Source organism: Vidua chalybeata, chromosome 4 (assembly GCF_026979565.1).
Source record: "Vidua chalybeata isolate OUT-0048 chromosome 4, bVidCha1 merged haplotype, whole genome shotgun sequence".
Classification (NCBI taxonomy): domain Eukaryota; kingdom Metazoa; phylum Chordata; class Aves; order Passeriformes; family Viduidae; genus Vidua; species Vidua chalybeata.
The window spans coordinates 70,962,220-70,978,923 of record NC_071533.1 but is presented as its reverse complement, the minus strand read 5'-3'; the positions used below and the strand labels follow the sequence as shown (position 1 = coordinate 70,978,923).

General features: G+C 58.5%; 3 protein-coding genes across 8 annotated transcripts in view; 1 reads left to right on the top strand and 2 right to left on the bottom strand.

Moving 5' to 3' along the window:
- Nucleotides 1-9,015, bottom strand: part of DCTN1 (dynactin subunit 1) — a 56,957-nt gene extending 47,942 nt beyond the window's left edge. For 5 of the 6 annotated variants that reach the window (XM_053941445.1, XM_053941446.1, XM_053941447.1 and 2 more), the window contains exon 1: nt 8,923-9,015. The gene's annotated coding sequence lies outside the window, so the exon portion shown is untranslated. The remainder of the gene's footprint in view (nt 1-8,922) is intronic. The other variant, XM_053941450.1, reaches the window with a different exon arrangement.
- On the top strand, nt 1,936-14,116 carry LOC128787487 (uncharacterized). Its single transcript, XM_053941650.1, has 6 exons — nt 1,936-1,951; nt 8,880-9,066; nt 9,124-9,233; nt 11,985-12,137; nt 12,232-12,398; nt 12,781-14,116. Exons 1-6 carry the CDS (start codon nt 1,936-1,938, stop codon nt 14,080-14,082), a joined length of 1,935 nt encoding a protein of 644 aa, XP_053797625.1. The 3' UTR covers nt 14,083-14,116.
- Nucleotides 14,073-16,246, bottom strand: LOC128787373 (retinol dehydrogenase 13-like). The gene is made up of 6 exons (XM_053941456.1): nt 16,042-16,246; nt 15,277-15,516; nt 15,102-15,191; nt 14,841-15,029; nt 14,482-14,588; nt 14,073-14,394 (listed from the first exon to the last, which is right to left on the bottom strand). Exons 1-6 carry the CDS (start codon nt 16,196-16,198, stop codon nt 14,206-14,208), a joined length of 972 nt encoding a protein of 323 aa, XP_053797431.1. The 5' UTR covers nt 16,199-16,246; the 3' UTR covers nt 14,073-14,205.
- Between the last annotated feature and the right edge of the window lie 458 nt (nt 16,247-16,704).

The following is a 16,704-nucleotide window of genomic DNA, read 5'->3' as shown; positions in this document are numbered from 1 at the left end:
CACCCACATCACTCCCAGGGATTCCCAGTGCCACCGAGGCCACTCCCAATGATTCCCAGTGCCACCTATGACAATCCCAGGGATTCCCAGTGCCACCCACATCACTCCCAGGGATTCCCAGTGCCACCTATGACAATCCCAGGGATTCCCAGTGCCACCCACATCACTCCCAGGGATTCCCAGTGCCACCCACGCCACCTCCCAGGCCATGGATCCCCCCACAAACCACCCCAGCCATCACTCTGCAGGATCCACATGGATTTCCTGCTGCCCAAACTCTCTGTGTAATTCATCAGCACAGAGAAAAGAAGTCCAGAAATATCCCCCCCTCTCATCATCCAGGCTTTTCCCTGGGATCTGGGACACATGCCAGCCCCCTGCTGAGCAGCTGGAACACCCCCAGCTCAGGGCACACGAGGAGGAGGGAGGTTAAAAACCTTCAGAAACTCCCACTCTTTATCCAGCAGGAGCAAAATTCCACCTTAGTGCACTTTAATGTATTTTTTTTACACACACATCCCAGTGAAATTCCTCCACAAAGCTGATTTTGGGGTTGAGTTTGTCAGGGGTGAGTGCAGGAGAGAAATCCTAAATTAGCATTTGAGGTTTGGTCTTTAATGAGTCAAAATAAATGCAGAGTGAGCTTAAGGCTTTTCTAATTCCTCTCCAAGCCCTGAACACTCCCAGGGGACCCCAAAAGTGGAGGGGAATCAGAATCCTGGAGTCATGGAATGGTTTGGGTTGGAAGGGACCTCAAAGCCCATCCAGTGCCAGCCCTGCCATGGCAGGGACACCTCCCACTGTCCCAGGTGGCTGCAACCTCAAAGTCCAGCCTGGCCTTGGGCACTGCCAGGGATTCTCTGGGAATTCCAGCCAGGAATTCCTTGCCAAGATCCCAGCCCAATCTTTCCCAGTGGGAGCCATTCCCTGGCTCCTGTCCCTCTGTCCCTTGTCCCCAGTCCCTCTCCAGCTCTCCTGGAGCCCCCTCAGGAGCTCTGAGCATTCCCTGGAATTTTCCCTTCTCCAGGGGAACATTCCCAGCTCTCCCAGAGCAGAGGAGCTCCAGAATCCTGGAATGGTTTGGTTTGGAAAAGACCTGAAATCCATCCAACCCCACCCCATCCATGGGCAGGGACAGCTCCCACTACCCCAGGTGGATCCAACCCCAAAGTCCAACCTGGCCTGGGATCCAGGGGCAGCCACAGCAAATCTGGGAATTCCATCCCAGCCAGGAATTCCTTGCCAAGATCCCAGCCAAGATCCCCTTTCCCAGTGGGAGCCATTCCCTGGCTCCTGTCCCTGCAGACCTTGTCCCCAGTTCCTCTCTGCAGGGTTTGACTAAACAAATTGGGGACATCCACCACCCAAAATGAGGTCACCCAGCCAGGCCACCTGGGAACAACACAAACCGAGGGGGGGACACGGTGTCACCCACTGGGATCTCACAGCTGCTCCCGTGGAATTACAGAGTGGTTTTAGGGTGCAAATTCCCCAGAGACCATCGAGTCCAAGCGCTCCCCCAGCACTGCCAAGGATGTCCCCAAGTGCCACATCCACAGGGCTGGAGGAGTTAACCACTGCCAGGGCTGGACAACCCTTTCCACCAAGGAATTGTCCCAACATCCAACCCGAACCCGGCACAACCCAACGCCGTCCCCTCTCCCGTGCCGGCTCCACCCTCCTGCAGAGAGCCACGAGGTCCCTCCCGGTCCCTTTTTCCCCTCGGGACCGCACTCCAGGTGCGGCGGATGCCGGCGCTAGGACCCGGCGCTGGAGCCTGCGCCCTGCTCGGCTGCACCGCGGCACCGCAGCCCCCGCAGCCGCCTCCCTCCCTCCTTCCTTCCCGACCCCTCGGGATCATCCCGGCGCATTCCCGGCTCTCTCCGCCCTGGGATCGCTGCTCCGTAGCCGCAGCAAGGCCCGGACACGCCGAGGATGCAGCGGGAGGGAGGTCAGTGGATTGATTTCAGCTCAGCCCGCGGGATTCCAACCGGGCTCGTTCCCCGGGAAAAGCGGATTTCAGCGCCCGGGGCAGGGGGAATGGGAGAGACAGAACCGCTCGGTCCGTGCGGGACTTTGCTGCGCTGCCGGAGCAGAAATCCCTGGATTTGAACTCTCCCAAAACCCCTCGGATCTTGCTCTGAGCAATTCCCAGCTTTAAACTTTATTCCCTCATTCCTTACGGAATTCCTGACCAGCCCCTTCGCTCGGGGGCTGGTGGATGAGGGCATGGGGCAGGGGGGGAATACCCGGGCTGGAAATCATTCCATGATCCATAAACCCCAATCCATCAAAACCCCAAGGCATCAAAACCCCAATCCCTCCAAAAAACCCCAATCCCTCCAAAAAACCCCAATCCATCAAAACCCCAAGGCATCAAAACCCCAATCCCTCCAAAAAACCCCAATCCCTCCAAAAAACCCCAATCCCTCCAAAAAACCCCAATCCATCAAAACCCCAATCCCTCCAAAAAACCCAAATCCCTCCAAAAAAAACCAATCCATCAAAAAAAACCCAATCCGTCAAAACCCCAATCACTCCAAAAAACCCCAATCCATCAAAACCCCAATCCCTCCAAAAAACCCCAATCCCTCCAAAAAACCCCAATCCCTCCAAAAAACCCCAATCCATCAAAACCCCAATCCCTCCAAAAAACCCAAATCCCTCCAAAAAAAACCAATCCATCAAAAAAAACCCAATCCGTCAAAACCCCAATCACTCCAAAAAACCCCAATCCATCAAAACCCCAATCCCTCCAAAAAAAACCCAGTCCATAAAAAAACTCCAATCCCTCCAAAAAAACCCATTCCCTCCAAAAAAAAAAAAAAAACTATCCCTCCAAAAAAACCACCAATCCCTCAAAAAAAAAAAAAAAAAATCCATCAAAATCTCATTCCCGACAAAAAAAAAAACCAATCCATCAAAAAATGCCATTCCCTCAAAACCCCATTCTCTCCAAAAAGATCCCAATTCCTCAAAACCCCAATCCCTCTGAAATTTCATTCCCTCCAAAAAACCCCAATCCCTCCAAAAAAAAAAAAAACAAAAAACCCCAATCCCTCCAAAAAAACCCCAATCCCTCCAAAATAAAAAAAACCAAACCGATCCCTCAAAAAAAAAAAAACCCAATCCCTCAAAAAAAACCCCCAATCCCTCCAAAATAAAACCCCAATCCCTCCAAACCCCAATCCCTCCAAAAAACCCCAATCCTTCCAAAAAGAAAAAAACCCAATCCCTCAAAAAAAAAAAATCCCTCAAACAAAAAAAAAAAAAAAACCCCAATCCCTCCAAACCTCAATCCCTCCAAAAAAACCCCAAACCCTCCAAAAAAAACCCCAATCCCTGGAGAAGCTGGGAGCTCTCTGCACAATCCAGCCAGAGCAGTTCCCACTTTTCATTCTTTGGGATTTTTCCTCTGGAAAACTCAGGAATGGCTGTGAAAACCCACCCAAAATTTTACTTCAGCAGTTTTTGGGTGGGATTTGAGGCTCTGGAGAATCAGCATTCAGAGCTCCCTGAAATCCATTAAAATTCCTCATTTTCCTCCTTAAATAAACCAAAATAATTGAATTTTTTGTGTTTATTCCCAAAGTCAGCTCTGGGTTTGGGAATGGAGGGAGAAAGGAAAAAAGCTCCAAGGTCACAAACACGCAGCAGAGAATGCAGAAATTGCAGAAATTCCCATTCAGAGCTGGAATTTGGAAAATCCAACAGGAAAAACCCAAAAATGCTGCGGGAAATCGGGGCCTGCCTGCAGTGGAAGAGCCCAGGAAGGTCCCTCCTGATGGGAATTTGGGAATTTGGGAATTCTGGAATTCCCTGACCAGTGTGGAGAGAGGGATGGCACCACCACACCTCACACAGGTAAAGGGCCCTGCTTGCATTCCATCCCTTAATTAATTGTAATTAATTATTCATGTCGTGCTAATGAGGGCGGGTTGTGCTCTGCTAGAATTCCCGGCTGGAAAATCCCGATTTTTCCTGGAGCCAGGAGCAGGAATATCCATCCCTGCCACCCTTAATGAGCTCTCCCCAATTAGCTGGGCATTAATTACCCCCGGGGCAACCTTCCCAAATCCCAGCGTGTCCTCATCCCAACACTGACCCCAAACAGCCCTAAATCCCCCTGCAGATCCCCCACAACCCCAAAATGACCCTAAAAACCCCTAAATCCCCCCAAACAGCCCTAAATCCCCCTGCAGATCCCCCAAAATGACCCTAAAAATCCCTAAATCCCCCCACAACCCCTAAATCCCCCCAAACAGCCCTAAATCCTCCTGCAGATCCTCCACAACCCCAAAATGACCCTAAAACCCCTAAATCCCCCCAAACAACCCTAAATATCACTGCAGATCCCCCATAACCCCAAAATGACCCTAAAAACCCCTAAATCCCCCCAAACACCCCTAAATTCCCCCAAACAGTCCTAAATATCCCTGTAGACTCCCTCACAACCCCAAAATGACCCTAAAACCCCTAAATCCCCCCAAACAGCCCTAAATCCCCCCAAACAGCCCTAAATCCTCCTGCAGATCCCCCACAACCCCAAAATGACCCTAAAAACCCCTAAATCCCCCCACAACCCCTAAATCCCCCCAAACAGCCCTAAATCCTCCTGCAGATCCTCCACAACCCCAAAATGACCCTAAAACCCCTAAATCCCCCCAAACAACCCTAAATATCACTGCAGATCCCCCATAACCCCAAAATGACCCTAAAAACCCCTAAATCCCCCCAAACACCCCTAAATTCCCCCAAACAGTCCTAAATATCCCTGTAGACTCCCTCACAACCCCAAAATGACCCTAAAACCCCTAAATCCCCCCAAACAGCCCTAAATCCCCCCAAACAGCCCTAAATCCTCCTGCAGATCCCCCACAACCCCAAAATGACCCTAAAAACCCCTAAATCCCCCCACAACCCCTAAATCCCCCCAAACAGCCCTAAATCCTCCTGCAGATCCTCCACAACCCCAAAATGACCCTAAAACCCCTAAATCCCCAAAAACAACCCTAAATATCACTGCAGATCCCCCATAACCCCAAAATGACCCTAAAAACCCCTAAATCCCCCCAAACACCCCTAAATTCCCCCAAACAGTCCTAAATATCCCTGTAGACTCCCTCACAACCCCAAAATGACCCTAAAACCCCTAAATCCCCCCAAACAGCCCTAAATCCCCCCAAACAGCCCTAAATCCCCCCAAACAGCCCTAAATCCTCCTGCAGATCCCCCACAACCCCAAAATGACCCTAAAAACCCCTAAATCCCCCCACAACCCCTAAATCCCCCCAAACAGCCCTAAATCCTCCTGCAGATCCTCCACAACCCCAAAATGACCCTAAAACCCCTAAATCCCCCCAAACAACCCTAAATATCACTGCAGATCCCCCATAACCCCAAAATGACCCTAAAAACCCCTAAATCCCCCCAAACACCCCTAAATTCCCCCAAACAGTCCTAAATATCCCTGTAGACTCCCTCACAACCCCAAAATGACCCTAAAACCCCTAAATCCCCCCAAACAGCCCTAAATCCTCCTGCAGATCCCCCACAACCCCAAAATGACCCTAAAAACCCCTAAATCCCCCCACAACCCCTAAATCCCCCCAAACAGCCCTAAATCCCCCTGCAGACTCCCTCACAACCCTAAAAAGCCCTAATTTCCCCCAAACAGTCCTAAATATCCCTGCAGACTCCCTCACAACCCTAAAATGACCCTAAAAAGCCCTAAATTCCCTCAAACAGCCCTAAATCCCCTCACAACCCCTAAATCCCCCCAAACAAGCCCTAAATACCCCTGCAGATCCCCCACAACCCCAAAAACTCCTGAATTCCCCCAAACATCCCTAAATGCCCCTAAATCCCCCCAAACATCCCTGAATGCCCCCAAAACAGCCCTAAATCTCCCCAAACATCCCTAAATCCCCCCAAACATCCCTAAATCCCCGCTAAACAGCCCTACAGACCCTCCCACAACCCCAAAAATGCCCTCAAACACCCCCAAATCCCCTCCAAAAACCCCTAAATGCCATCAAACAACCCTAAACACCCCCAAAACATCCCCAAACAGCCCTAAATGCCCTCAAACAACCCTAAATGTCCCTGCAGACCCCCCCACAACCCCAAAATGACCCTAAAGACCCCTAAATCCCCCAAAACATCCCTAAATGCCCCCAGACACCCCTAAATGCCCTCTAAACATCCCTAAATACCCCCAAAATCCCTAAATACCCCCCAAATACCCCTACAGACCCTCCCACAACCCCAAAATGTCCTCAAACACCCCCAAATCCCTTCCAAAAAACCCTAAATGCCCCCTAAAGATCCCTAAACATCCCCAAACACCCCTAAATGCCCCCAAAACATCCCTAAATCCCTGCTAAACAGCCCTACAGACCCTCCCACAACCCCAAAAATGCCCTCAAACACCCCCAAATCCCTTCCAAAAACCCCTAAATGCCATCAAACAACCCTACATGCCCCTAAAACATCCCTAAACATCCCCAAAATATCCCCAAACAGCCCTAAATGCCCTCAAACAACCCTAAATGTCCCTGCAGACCCCCCAACCCCAAAATGACCCTAAAATCCCCTAAATCCCCCCAAAACAGCCCTAAATCCCTGCTAAACGGCCCTACAGACCCTCCCACAACCCCAAAAATGTCCTCAAACACCCCCAAATCCCCTCCAAAAATCCCTAAATGTCATCAAACAATCCTAAATGCCCTCTAAACAACCCTAAATCTGCCTAAAATCCCTAAATACCCCCAAAACATCCCTACAGACCCTCCCACAACCCCAAAATGCCCTCAAATACCTCTAAATGCCCCCAAAACAGCCCTAAATGCCCCTGCAGACCCCCCACAATCCCAAAATGCCCCTAAAAACCCCTAAATCCCCCCAAAGCATCCCTAAATGCCCCCAAATATCCCTAAATCCTCAGTAAACAGCCCTACAGACCCTCCCACAACCCCAAAATGCCATCAAACAGCCCTAAATGCCCCCCAGATACCCCTAAATGTCCCTGCAGACTCTCCACAACCCTGAAATGCCCCTAAAATCCCCTAAATCCCCCCAAAACAGCCCTAAATCCCTGCTAAACAGCCCTACAGACCCTCCCACAACCCCAAAAATGCCCTCAAACACCCCCAAATCCCCTCCAAAAACCCCTAAATGCCATCAAACAACCCTAAATGCCCCCTAAACATCCCTAAATACCCCCAAAACAGCCCTAAATGCCCTCTAAGCAGCCCTACTGATCCTCCCACCACCCCAAAAATGTCCCCAAACAGCCCTAAATGCCCTCCAAAAACCCCTAAATGCCATCAAACAACCCTAAACACCCCCAAAACATCCCCAAACAGCCCTAAATGCCCTCAAACAACCCTAAATGTCCCTGCAGACCCCCCCACAACCCCAAAATGACCCTAAAGACCCCTAAATCCCCCCAAAACATCCCTAAATGCCCCCAGACACCCCTAAATGCCCTCTAAACATCCCTAAATACCCCCAAAATCCCTAAATACCCCCCAAATACCCCTACAGACCCTCCCACAACCCCAAAATGTCCTCAAACACCCCCAAATCCCTTCCAAAAAACCCTAAATGCCCCCTAAAGATCCCTAAACATCCCCAAAGACCCCTAAATGCCCCCAAAACATCCCTAAATCCCTGCTAAACAGCCCTACAGACCCTCCCACAACCCCAAAAATATCCTCAAACACCCCCAAATCCCCTCCAAAAACCCCTAAATGCCATCAAACAACCCTAAATGCCCCTAAAACATCCCTAAACATCCCCAAAATATCCCCAAACAGCCCTAAATGCCCTCAAACAACCCTAAATGTCCCTGCAGACCCCCCAACCCCAAAATGACCCTAAAATCCCCTAAATCCCCCCAAAACAGCCCTAAATCCCTGCTAAACGGCCCTACAGACCCTCCCACAACCCCAAAAATGTCCTCAAACACCCCCAAATCCCCTCCAAAAATCCCTAAATGTCATCAAACAGCCCTAAATGTCCCCTAAACATCCCCAACCACCCTAAATCCTCCCCAAACACCTCTAAGTGCCCTCTAAATATCCCTAAATCTGCCCAAACGTCCCTAAATACCCCCAAAGCATCCCTACAGACCCTCCCACAACCCCAAAATGCCCCCAAACACCCCTAAATGGCCCCTAAACAGCCCTAAATATCCCTGCAGACCCCCCAAAACCTTGAAATGCCCCTAAAAAACCCTAAATCCCCCCAAAACATCCCTAAATGCCCCCAAAACAGCCCTACAGACCCTCCCACAACCCCAAAAATTTCCCCAAAAAAGCCCTAAATGACCCCCAAACACCCCTAAATGCCCCCCAGATACCACTAAATGCCCCTGCAGAGCCCTCACAACCCTGAAATGCCCCTAAAAACCCCTAAATCCCCCCTAAACATCCCTAAATACCCCTGCAGACGCTCATAAAACCCCAAAATGTCCTCAAATCCCCCTAAATGCCCCCAAACACCTCCTCGCCCCGTTAAACTGCTCAGAGTCCCTAAACGCCCCTCAGATCCACCCCCCGTAACCGCGTTAAAACCCCCCTAAAACCTTTTCGAGCCCCACAAACTCTCCCTAAAAATCCTCGAAGCCCCTAAAAACCCCTCAGGCATCCCCCTGAAAGCCACTTCGCGCCACACACAGAGCGGGTTTCACCTTTAAACCCCCTCAGACCCCAAAATCGCCTCACGCAGAGCCTCAAACTCCCCCCTCAGACCCCCCTCAGACCCCTCAGATCCTCTCACGCACCCCCGCAAGCAACGGCGCTCGGCGTCCCACCGTCCCACCGCACCTCCCTCTCTCTCCCCCGCCTCTAATCCGCGTCTCTCCCCATTCCCAGCTCCCTCCGGGAACCCCCGGCCCCCTCAGGCCTCTCCCGGTACCTCCGGCCCGGCCGCTCCCGGTACCGTCGACCCCGCCCGGCAACGAAGCCCCCGCGGGCTGCCCCGCGACGTGCCTGATGCCCAGCGCGGCCGTACGGCCGCGCTGGGCATCAGGCACGTCGCGGGGCAGCCCGCGGGGGGGAAGTAAGGGCAGAAAGTGGGGTCTTCACGCTTTGCGCATGCGCAGTGCGCGAAGTGAAGCCAGCCAAAGGGAGGGGCGAGTTATGGCGGGGCCAGGCCCGGGGAGGAGGATGAGGAAGAAGAGGAAGCAACGCGGCGGGACGGGATCAGTCGGGACGAGGACGCCTTCGGTAAGTGCTCCCGAGCTGGCGCGGCTCGCCCACAGCAAAGGGGTGGTCGCAGGAGGTGTTGCCAAGGAGGTGGTGGCCCGAGGAAGGGTCCCCAAAGCCGCCGATGGAAAGGGGGGGAATTTCACCCGCTGGAGCCGATCCGGTTCCTCCGGGAAGAATCTGGGCCCATCCCCCGTGATCCGCTGCCATCCCGGTGTCACACCCTCGGTGTCCCATCCCCGTGTCCTATCTCAGTGTCCCATCCCGGTGTTCGATCCCGGTGTCCCATCCTCCATGTCCCATCCCCGGTGTCCCATCTCCATGTCCCATCTCCATGTCCCATCCCCGTGTCCCACCCCCGTGTCCCATCTCCGTGTCCCATATCAATGTCCCATCCCCCGTGTCCTATCCCTAGTGTCCCATCCCCGGTGTCCCACCTCCATGTCCCATCCCCGGTGTCCCATCTCCATGTCCCATCCCCGTGTCCCATCTCCGTGTCCCATCTCCGTGTCCCATATCAATGTCCCATCCCCCGTGTCCCATCCCCCGTGTCCCATCCTGGTGTCCCATCCCCGTGTCCCACCTTCCTGTCCCATCCTTAGTGTCCCATCCTGGTGTCCCATCCTCGGTGTCCCATATCAATGTCCCATCCCCAATGTCCCATCCCTGTGTCCCATCTCAATGTCCCATCTCCATGTCCCATCCCTGTGTCCTATCCCCGTGTCCTATCCCTGGTGTCCCATCTCAATGTCCCATCCCCTGTCCCACCTCCATGTCCCATCCCAGTGTCCCACCTCCATGTCCCATCTCAATATCCCATCCCCCCTGTCCCATCCCCCGTGTCCCATCCCGGTGTCCCGCCGGGCAGGCCGTGCCCAGCTGAGGTGACAGTGAAGGTGGCAGTGACAGTGACAGTGGCAGTGGCAGTGGCACACGGCCCTGCCCTGATTACTCACCGTGCTCCCGTGTTCCAGTGCCTGAGCTGCTTCCCAGAGGGATTTCCCAGTTCCCGGGGGTCTCCTCCTGTCCCAGAGGGTCCTTTGCCAGTACCTGAGCTTTTTTCCCCATTTCCCAGTTTTTTCCCCCATTTCCCAGGGCTCTTTCCCCATTTCCCAGGGCTCTTTCCCCATTTCCCAGGGTTTTTCCCCATTTCCCAGGGTGCTTTCCCCATTTCCCAGGGTTTTTCCCCCATTTCCCAGGGTTTTTCCCCCATTTCCCAGGGTTTTTCTTCCCCAATTTCCCAGGGTTTTTCCCCATTTCCCTGGTTTTTTTTTTCCCATTTCCCAGGGTTCTTTCCCCATTTCCCAGGTTCTTTTCCGATCCCACGGGGGTCTCTTCCTTTTTCTCAGGCTTTTTTCCCAGTCCCTGCTGCTCTTTTCCCATATCCAAGGACCTTTCCCTGGTCCTTTAAAGGCTTTTCCCCCATCCCAGAGGGGTTTTTCCCACTCCCCTTGATCCCAGCTCCCTTTCTCCAGCTCCCAGCCCCTCTCCCCATCCCAGTTACCCATCCCAGGGTTGCACTGGGATGTTTCCTGAGGAACCCAAAGCCGGGATTTGCTGAGGTTTTTGTGAGCCCAGCAGGATTCGTCCCTTGCTGAATTCCAGGGACACCACAGCCAGCGCCACTGCCCGGGCGTCCCCAGTCCTGGAGAACACCGGGATAACTCCTGGAGCCGAGGGAGAACTCCCGGTGAACACCGGGATAACTCCCGGAGCCCGTCCCGGTGAACACCAGGATAACTCTCGGAGCCTGTTCCGGTGAACACCGGGATAATTCCCAGAGCCCGTCCCGGTAAACAGCAGGATAACTCCTGGAGCCCAGGGATCCCATCCCAGTGAACACCGGGATAACTCCCGGAGCCTGTTCCAGTGAACACCGGGATAACTCCCGGAGCCCATCCCGGTGAACACCGGGATAACTCCCAGAGCCTGTTCCAGTGAACACCGGGATAACTCCCAGAGCCCATCCCGGTGAACACCGGGATAACTCCTGGAGCCCAGGGATCCCATCCCAGTGAACACCGGGATAACTCCTGGAACCCATCCCAGTGAACACTGGGATAACTCCCGGAGCCTGTTCCAGTGAACACTGGGATAACTCCCAGAGCCTGTTCCAGTGAACACTGGGATAACTCCCGGAGCCCATGCAAGTGAACACCGGGATAACTCCCGCAGCCCAGGGATCCCGCCCGGTGCCCGCCGGGAGCTGTGGGTGAGCTTTGGGCTGTCCTGGAGGAGTTTCCGGGGGCTGAGCCGCGGTACCCGGTGCTGGTTTAGTCCCAGGATAATTCCCAGGTTTATTCCCGCCGGGAATGGAGTGAAACCAGAACCGGGCGGTTTCCAAGGCAGTTTGGGGCAAAATGACCCCAAAATGAGGTTGGGCTGTGAGGGGTGGCAGCGCCTTGTCCCGTCCCTGAGTGTCCCATCCCTCCAGCAGTGCCCGTGGTGGCTGTCCCTGACTGTCCCTGTCCCAGGGATGTCCTGGTGGCACAGTGCCCATGGTGGCTGTCCCTGACTGTCCCTGTCCCAGGGATGTCCTGGTGGCACAGTGCTCACAATGGCTGTCCCTGAGTGTCCCTGTCCCTGTCCCAGGGATGTCCTGGTTGCACAGTGCCCATGGTGGCTGTCCCTCACTGTCCCTGTCCCAGGGATGTCCTGGTGGCACAGTGCCCATGGTGGCTGTCCCTGACTGTCCCTGTCCCAGGGATGTCCTGGTTGCACAGTGCCCATGGTGGCTGTCCCTCACTGTCCCTGTCCCTGTCCCTGTCCCAGGGATGCCCCGGCGGCGGGCAGTGCCCACGCTGACCACGCTGTGCCTGCAGAGCCTGGCCCAGCACATGCAGAGCCTCTGGGCCAAGGACTACAGCGACAACTACCTGGACGAGTACGAGTTCCGCTTCCTCGTGGGGCCCTTCAACGACCTGGGTGAGCTCTGGGGGGGTGACTCAGGCCACCGGGACCCCCGTGTGGGTGCAGGGGGGGGGTCCCGGGCCTCGCTGACCCCCCCGTTTCCCCTCAGCCTGCGAGCTGGTGCAGGAGCTGCTGCAGCTGCTGGGGACGAGCCGGCGGCTGTCGCGGGCGGCGCTGCACCTGCTGCTGCTGCCACACCTGCGCCAGCTCAGCCTGCGGCCCTGCCCCGCCCTCGCCAACAACGCCCTGGGGCACCTCATCGTGCTGCGCTGCCAGGTGGGCAGAGGGCACGGCTGCTGTGGAGTGGGGTTGGGGGTGCCCACCCTCCATGGGGCAGGGGGTGACCACACTCTGGGGGAGCAGGGCTGTGGGGCAGGGGGGAGTTAGGATGGTGTGACCGCCCTCTAAGGGGATGGGAAAGCCCCCCGTCCTTTGTGGGGCTGGGGGTGCCCACTTTCCATAGGGCAGGGGGGATAGGGGGATAGGGTCTGTGGGGCTGGGGATGCCCACCATCAGTGGGGTGGCTGGGGGTGCCATCATCCATGGGCCGAGGGGTTGGAACAGGGGGAGCAGATAGGGCCTGCCCACCCTCTATGGGGCAGGGGGTGGGAGTGGCTGAGGGTCCCGCCCCACTGAGGGTCTCCCCGTGTGCCTGCAGGGCCTGAGCGTGCTGGACCTGGGCGGCTGCGGGCGGCTCTCGCCGTCCGTGCTGGTGGACGTGGCCGAGGGGCTGCCACGCCTGAGCCGCCTGGGGCTGGCCCACACCCAGGCCAACGTCCAGGTGCTCTCGGCCGTGGGCTCCTGCTGCCGCCACCTGCGGGAGCTCGACGTGTCCAGCTGCAAGAAGGTGACGCCGCGCGCCCTGCGCCACCTGGGCTACGACCCCGTGGAACGGAGCCCGGGCTGCCCCGCGCTCCGCGTCCTGCTGGCCCGCGACCTGGAGCGCGCCGGGGAGCGGGACACGGTGGCTGCCGTGGCCTTCCTGCTGCTGGCCCTGCCGTGCCTGGAGGTGCTGGCGCACGGCGCCGTGCCGGACGCGCTCCGGCTGCTCCACTCGGGGCAGCTGGACGGCACCGAGGACTCCGAGGGTTTCCCCTCGCTGGAGGAGCTGGCGCGGGGCCGGGGGGCTGCACCGGAGGGAGCCCCGTTCACGCTGCCCCTGCGGCAGCTGGAGGAGGTGGAGGAGGACGCCCTGGGCACCGTCCACACCGTGTGTCCCCAGGCCGAGGAGGTCAGCGTGTGGCTGGGGGACAGTCCCGGCCCCTCAGGGCTCCGGGAGCTGCCGGGCTGGAAGTGCCTGTCCCGGCTGACGCTGGGCTGCTCCGGGCGGCACGGCCGGGCGCTGGCAGAGGTGCTGCCCCTGGCACAGGGCCTGGGCACCCGCCTGCGCACCCTGACCCTGCACGGCTTCGGCTGCCGGGACCCGCTCTCGCTGCCCGCCCTGCTCGCCAGCTGCCCCGGCCTGCAGAGCTTCAGCGCCGAGCTGGAAGCGCCGCCAGACCCCCACACCCACCACGAGCCCCCCGAGGAGGAGCCCTCCACCCCGCCACCACGCTGGGCCACCGACCTGCTGCCCCAGGGGCTGCCCCGGCTCCAGAGCTTCTCGCTGACCCTGGCCGGGCCCGTGCCGGCCGCGCACGGGCCGGTGCTGAGCTCCACGCTGGCCTCGCTGCTGTGCGAGGCCCCGCGGCTGCAGACCCTGCGCCTGCTGGCCGTGCCCTTCCCGCTGGACTCGGTGCTGGAGCCGGCGCTGGCGGGGCCGGGGCTGCGGGAGCTGCGGGAGCTGGCGCTGGCCGAGAGCCGCGTGTCCGCCGGCGCCGTGTGGCAGCTGCTGGGCTCCGACGGGCCCCTGCGGCGCCTGGACCTGTCCCGCTGCCCCGACATCCACCGGCGCGACTACGACAGCTTCCTGCAGGCCGTGAGGAAGCAGCGGCTGGAGCTGGACATCACCTGGGAGTAGCGCCGGCGTTTTTAATAAAAGTGTCACAGTCACAGCTGGCCGGCGCCGTGGCGTCCCCTCGGCAGCACAGGGTGGGTACAGGGGGAGCAGAGCGGCGTCCGTGTGGGGTGACGTCCCGGTGGCTCAGTCCTGCTCCGTGAGCCCCGTCAGCCGCTCCGATGCCTCCCAGAGCTTCCGTGCCAGCGCGGCGTCGCGGGCGGCCACCGAGGGCAGCGCCAGCCGGCAGCTGCTGTCGAAGTATTTCCCGGTGACGCCCGCCGCTTCCTCCGAGATGGCGCAGAAGATGGTGCTGGCAGCGCCCTGCTCGGCCGACTGCGGGGAAATGGGGATGAGGAGGGGTCTGGCACCCCCCACCCACCCCGCTGCCCCCCGGGATGGGCGGGACCCGGCCCCACTCACCTTCATGAAGGGGCGGAGGAGGACGAAGAGCGCCCGCACGGCCCAGCTGAAGTGGCGCATGATGCTGGTGCTCACCACGCCGGGGCTCACCGCGTTGGCCGTCACCCCTGTGAGGCCGCACCGTCAGCAGGGTGGGGACCCCGGGGACCCCAAATCCCTCGGGGAGCAGCCCCCCAGCCTGACCCCAGCCCGCGGCTCTGCCACCCGTGGGGGACCCCAGCGAGTCTCTAACCCGTGTCAGACCCCCCGGCTCTGCCAGCAGCCCCTGAGATCTGGCACAGGAGCGCAGGCAGTTGGGACAGGGGATGTCCCCAGGGTGCCACACGGCACGGCTGAGCCTGGCATGGCCCGGCACCCACCTGTGCCCTGCAGGCGCCGTGCCAGCTCGGCGGTGAAGAGCACGTTCATCAGCTTCGTGCTGTTGTAGGCGGCGTCGTGCCCGCCTGGGCACCGCTGCCCCGTCAGGTACCCGCTGTCGGCCGTGCCCGCGCTGTGCCGGAACGACGACACGTTGACCACCCGGGCGGGCGCCGAGGCCTTCAGGAGGTCTGTGCCGAGCAGGGGGGTGAGCGAGGAGGAGTCCCCAGAGCCCCCCCGGCACCCCCAACCCCTGCACTCACCCAGGAGCAGGTTGGTGAGCAGGAACGGGCCCAGGTAGTTGGTGGCGAAGGTTTGCTCCAACCCCTCCGACGTGATGGCGAAGGGCAGCCCTGAAAGGAGGGTGGGCATTGCCGTGGGGCACCGGGACGGGGTGCTGGACCCCACTGGGGCCGCGGGGCCTCGCCTGGCACGTACCGGTGACGCCGGCGTTGTTCACCAGCACGTCCAGCCGCGGCTCCTCGCGCAGCACGGCGCTGGCGAAGGCACGCACCGAGGCCAGCGAGCCGGTGTCCAGCAGCCGCAGCACCACCGCCGGGTTGCCGGTGGCCGCTCGGATCTCCTCCACGGCCGCCTGGCCCCGCTCCCGGCTCCGGCACGCCAGGATGGTGCGGGCGTTCCGGCGCGCCAGGTCCGTGGCCACGCTCTTGCCGATGCCTGCGGGACATGGAGAGGGCTGATCCCTCTGCTGAGGGGTCCTTTGGGGTCCGCGCCCCAGGGTTTGGGCAGCCCCTGCCACAGCCAAAACCACCCAGCAGGAAATGATGGGCACTGGGGAGGGGATGGAGCCCAGCACGTGTGGGGTCGCTCTGTCCCTGGGCATATGTGGACATCCCAATCCCAGCCTGAGGGTCCCAACATCTCCAGCAGTGCCAGCCTGACCGCATGCTTGGCAGTGGAACACCGGTGGGAGCAGTGATCCCGTCCCTGGTGTGACATGGTGGCCGTGGTGGCCTTGTCTGTCAGTCATTAACAGGGCTGAGACACAGCCCGGCCTCGGGAGGTGAGCAGGGGGCACCAGGAGCGCACTGTGGGTGCCCAGGGACCGGCCACCAGCTTCTTCTGCAGCCATTTGCACTCCCAAAGCGGGGACCGGGGTCCTGGGCTGGCAAGGGGACACCCACGTCCCCTGCGGGTCACCCCTCACCCCCACACGTGTCCCCGCCGCCCCTCCCTGCTCACCGCTGTTGGCTCCGGTGACAATCACTGTCTTGCCCGTCAGGTCCGTGGGACACTCGCGGGGCTCCCAGGGGCTTCTGCGCGTGGCCCAGAGCAGCAGGGCCAGGAGCAGGAGCAGCAGGAGCCACCACGGGGGGCTCAGAGCCCCCAGCAGCTCCATGGCCGGGCGCGGGGTGGGGCTGGGGACAGAGGTCACAGCAGGACCTTTGCCCGGCTGGCGGCACGGCACGGCACGGCATGGCACGAGTCCCTCTGCTCTGCGAGCCGCTGGGAGCCGAGGAGGGACGGCAGGAGCAGGCAGGAGGGTGAGCAACGTGTCCCCTGTGCCACCCCACTGTCCCCAGTGCCACCCTGCCAGGAAATGACACTCATTTACTGCCGTTAATAAGCTATCAAAACCACACGGGTTGTTTTTTTTTTTTTTTTCCTCCACCACCATTTTCTGTCAGGCTGCCCAGGCTGGACCCAAAAATATATTTTCCACCCCAACCTTCCTCTGTGGTGTTGAGTAACACGGGAGGAATTGCACCGGCGCAAAAAATGGGGTCACAAATAGGATGGGTGATTTAAGGCTGTCCTGTTTTGTAGGGCCGCCAGACCCTCGGCGAGAGCTGAATTAACACCCGAGCGCGCGCCACGGTGAAACCACTCTCGCGCTAATTAGGA

Excerpts from the sequence above, each read along its gene's own strand:
- LOC128787487 (XM_053941650.1), top strand. Across the intron at positions 9,234-11,984 it reads TCGGGACGAGGACGCCTTCG|GGATGCCCCGGCGGCGGGCA; the intron begins GTAAGTGCTCCC and ends TCCCTGTCCCAG. Across the intron at positions 12,399-12,780 it reads TCATCGTGCTGCGCTGCCAG|GGCCTGAGCGTGCTGGACCT; the intron begins GTGGGCAGAGGG and ends GTGTGCCTGCAG.
- LOC128787373 (XM_053941456.1), bottom strand. The coding sequence starts at position 16,198 with ATGGAGCTGCTGGGGGCTCTGAGCCCCCCGTGGTGGCTCCTGCTGCTC. Across the intron at positions 15,517-16,041 it reads TGTCACCGGAGCCAACAGCG|GCATCGGCAAGAGCGTGGCC; the intron begins GTGAGCAGGGAG and ends CATGTCCCGCAG. Across the intron at positions 14,589-14,840 it reads ACGGCGCCTGCAGGGCACAG|GGGTGACGGCCAACGCGGTG; the intron begins GTGGGTGCCGGG and ends GCGGCCTCACAG.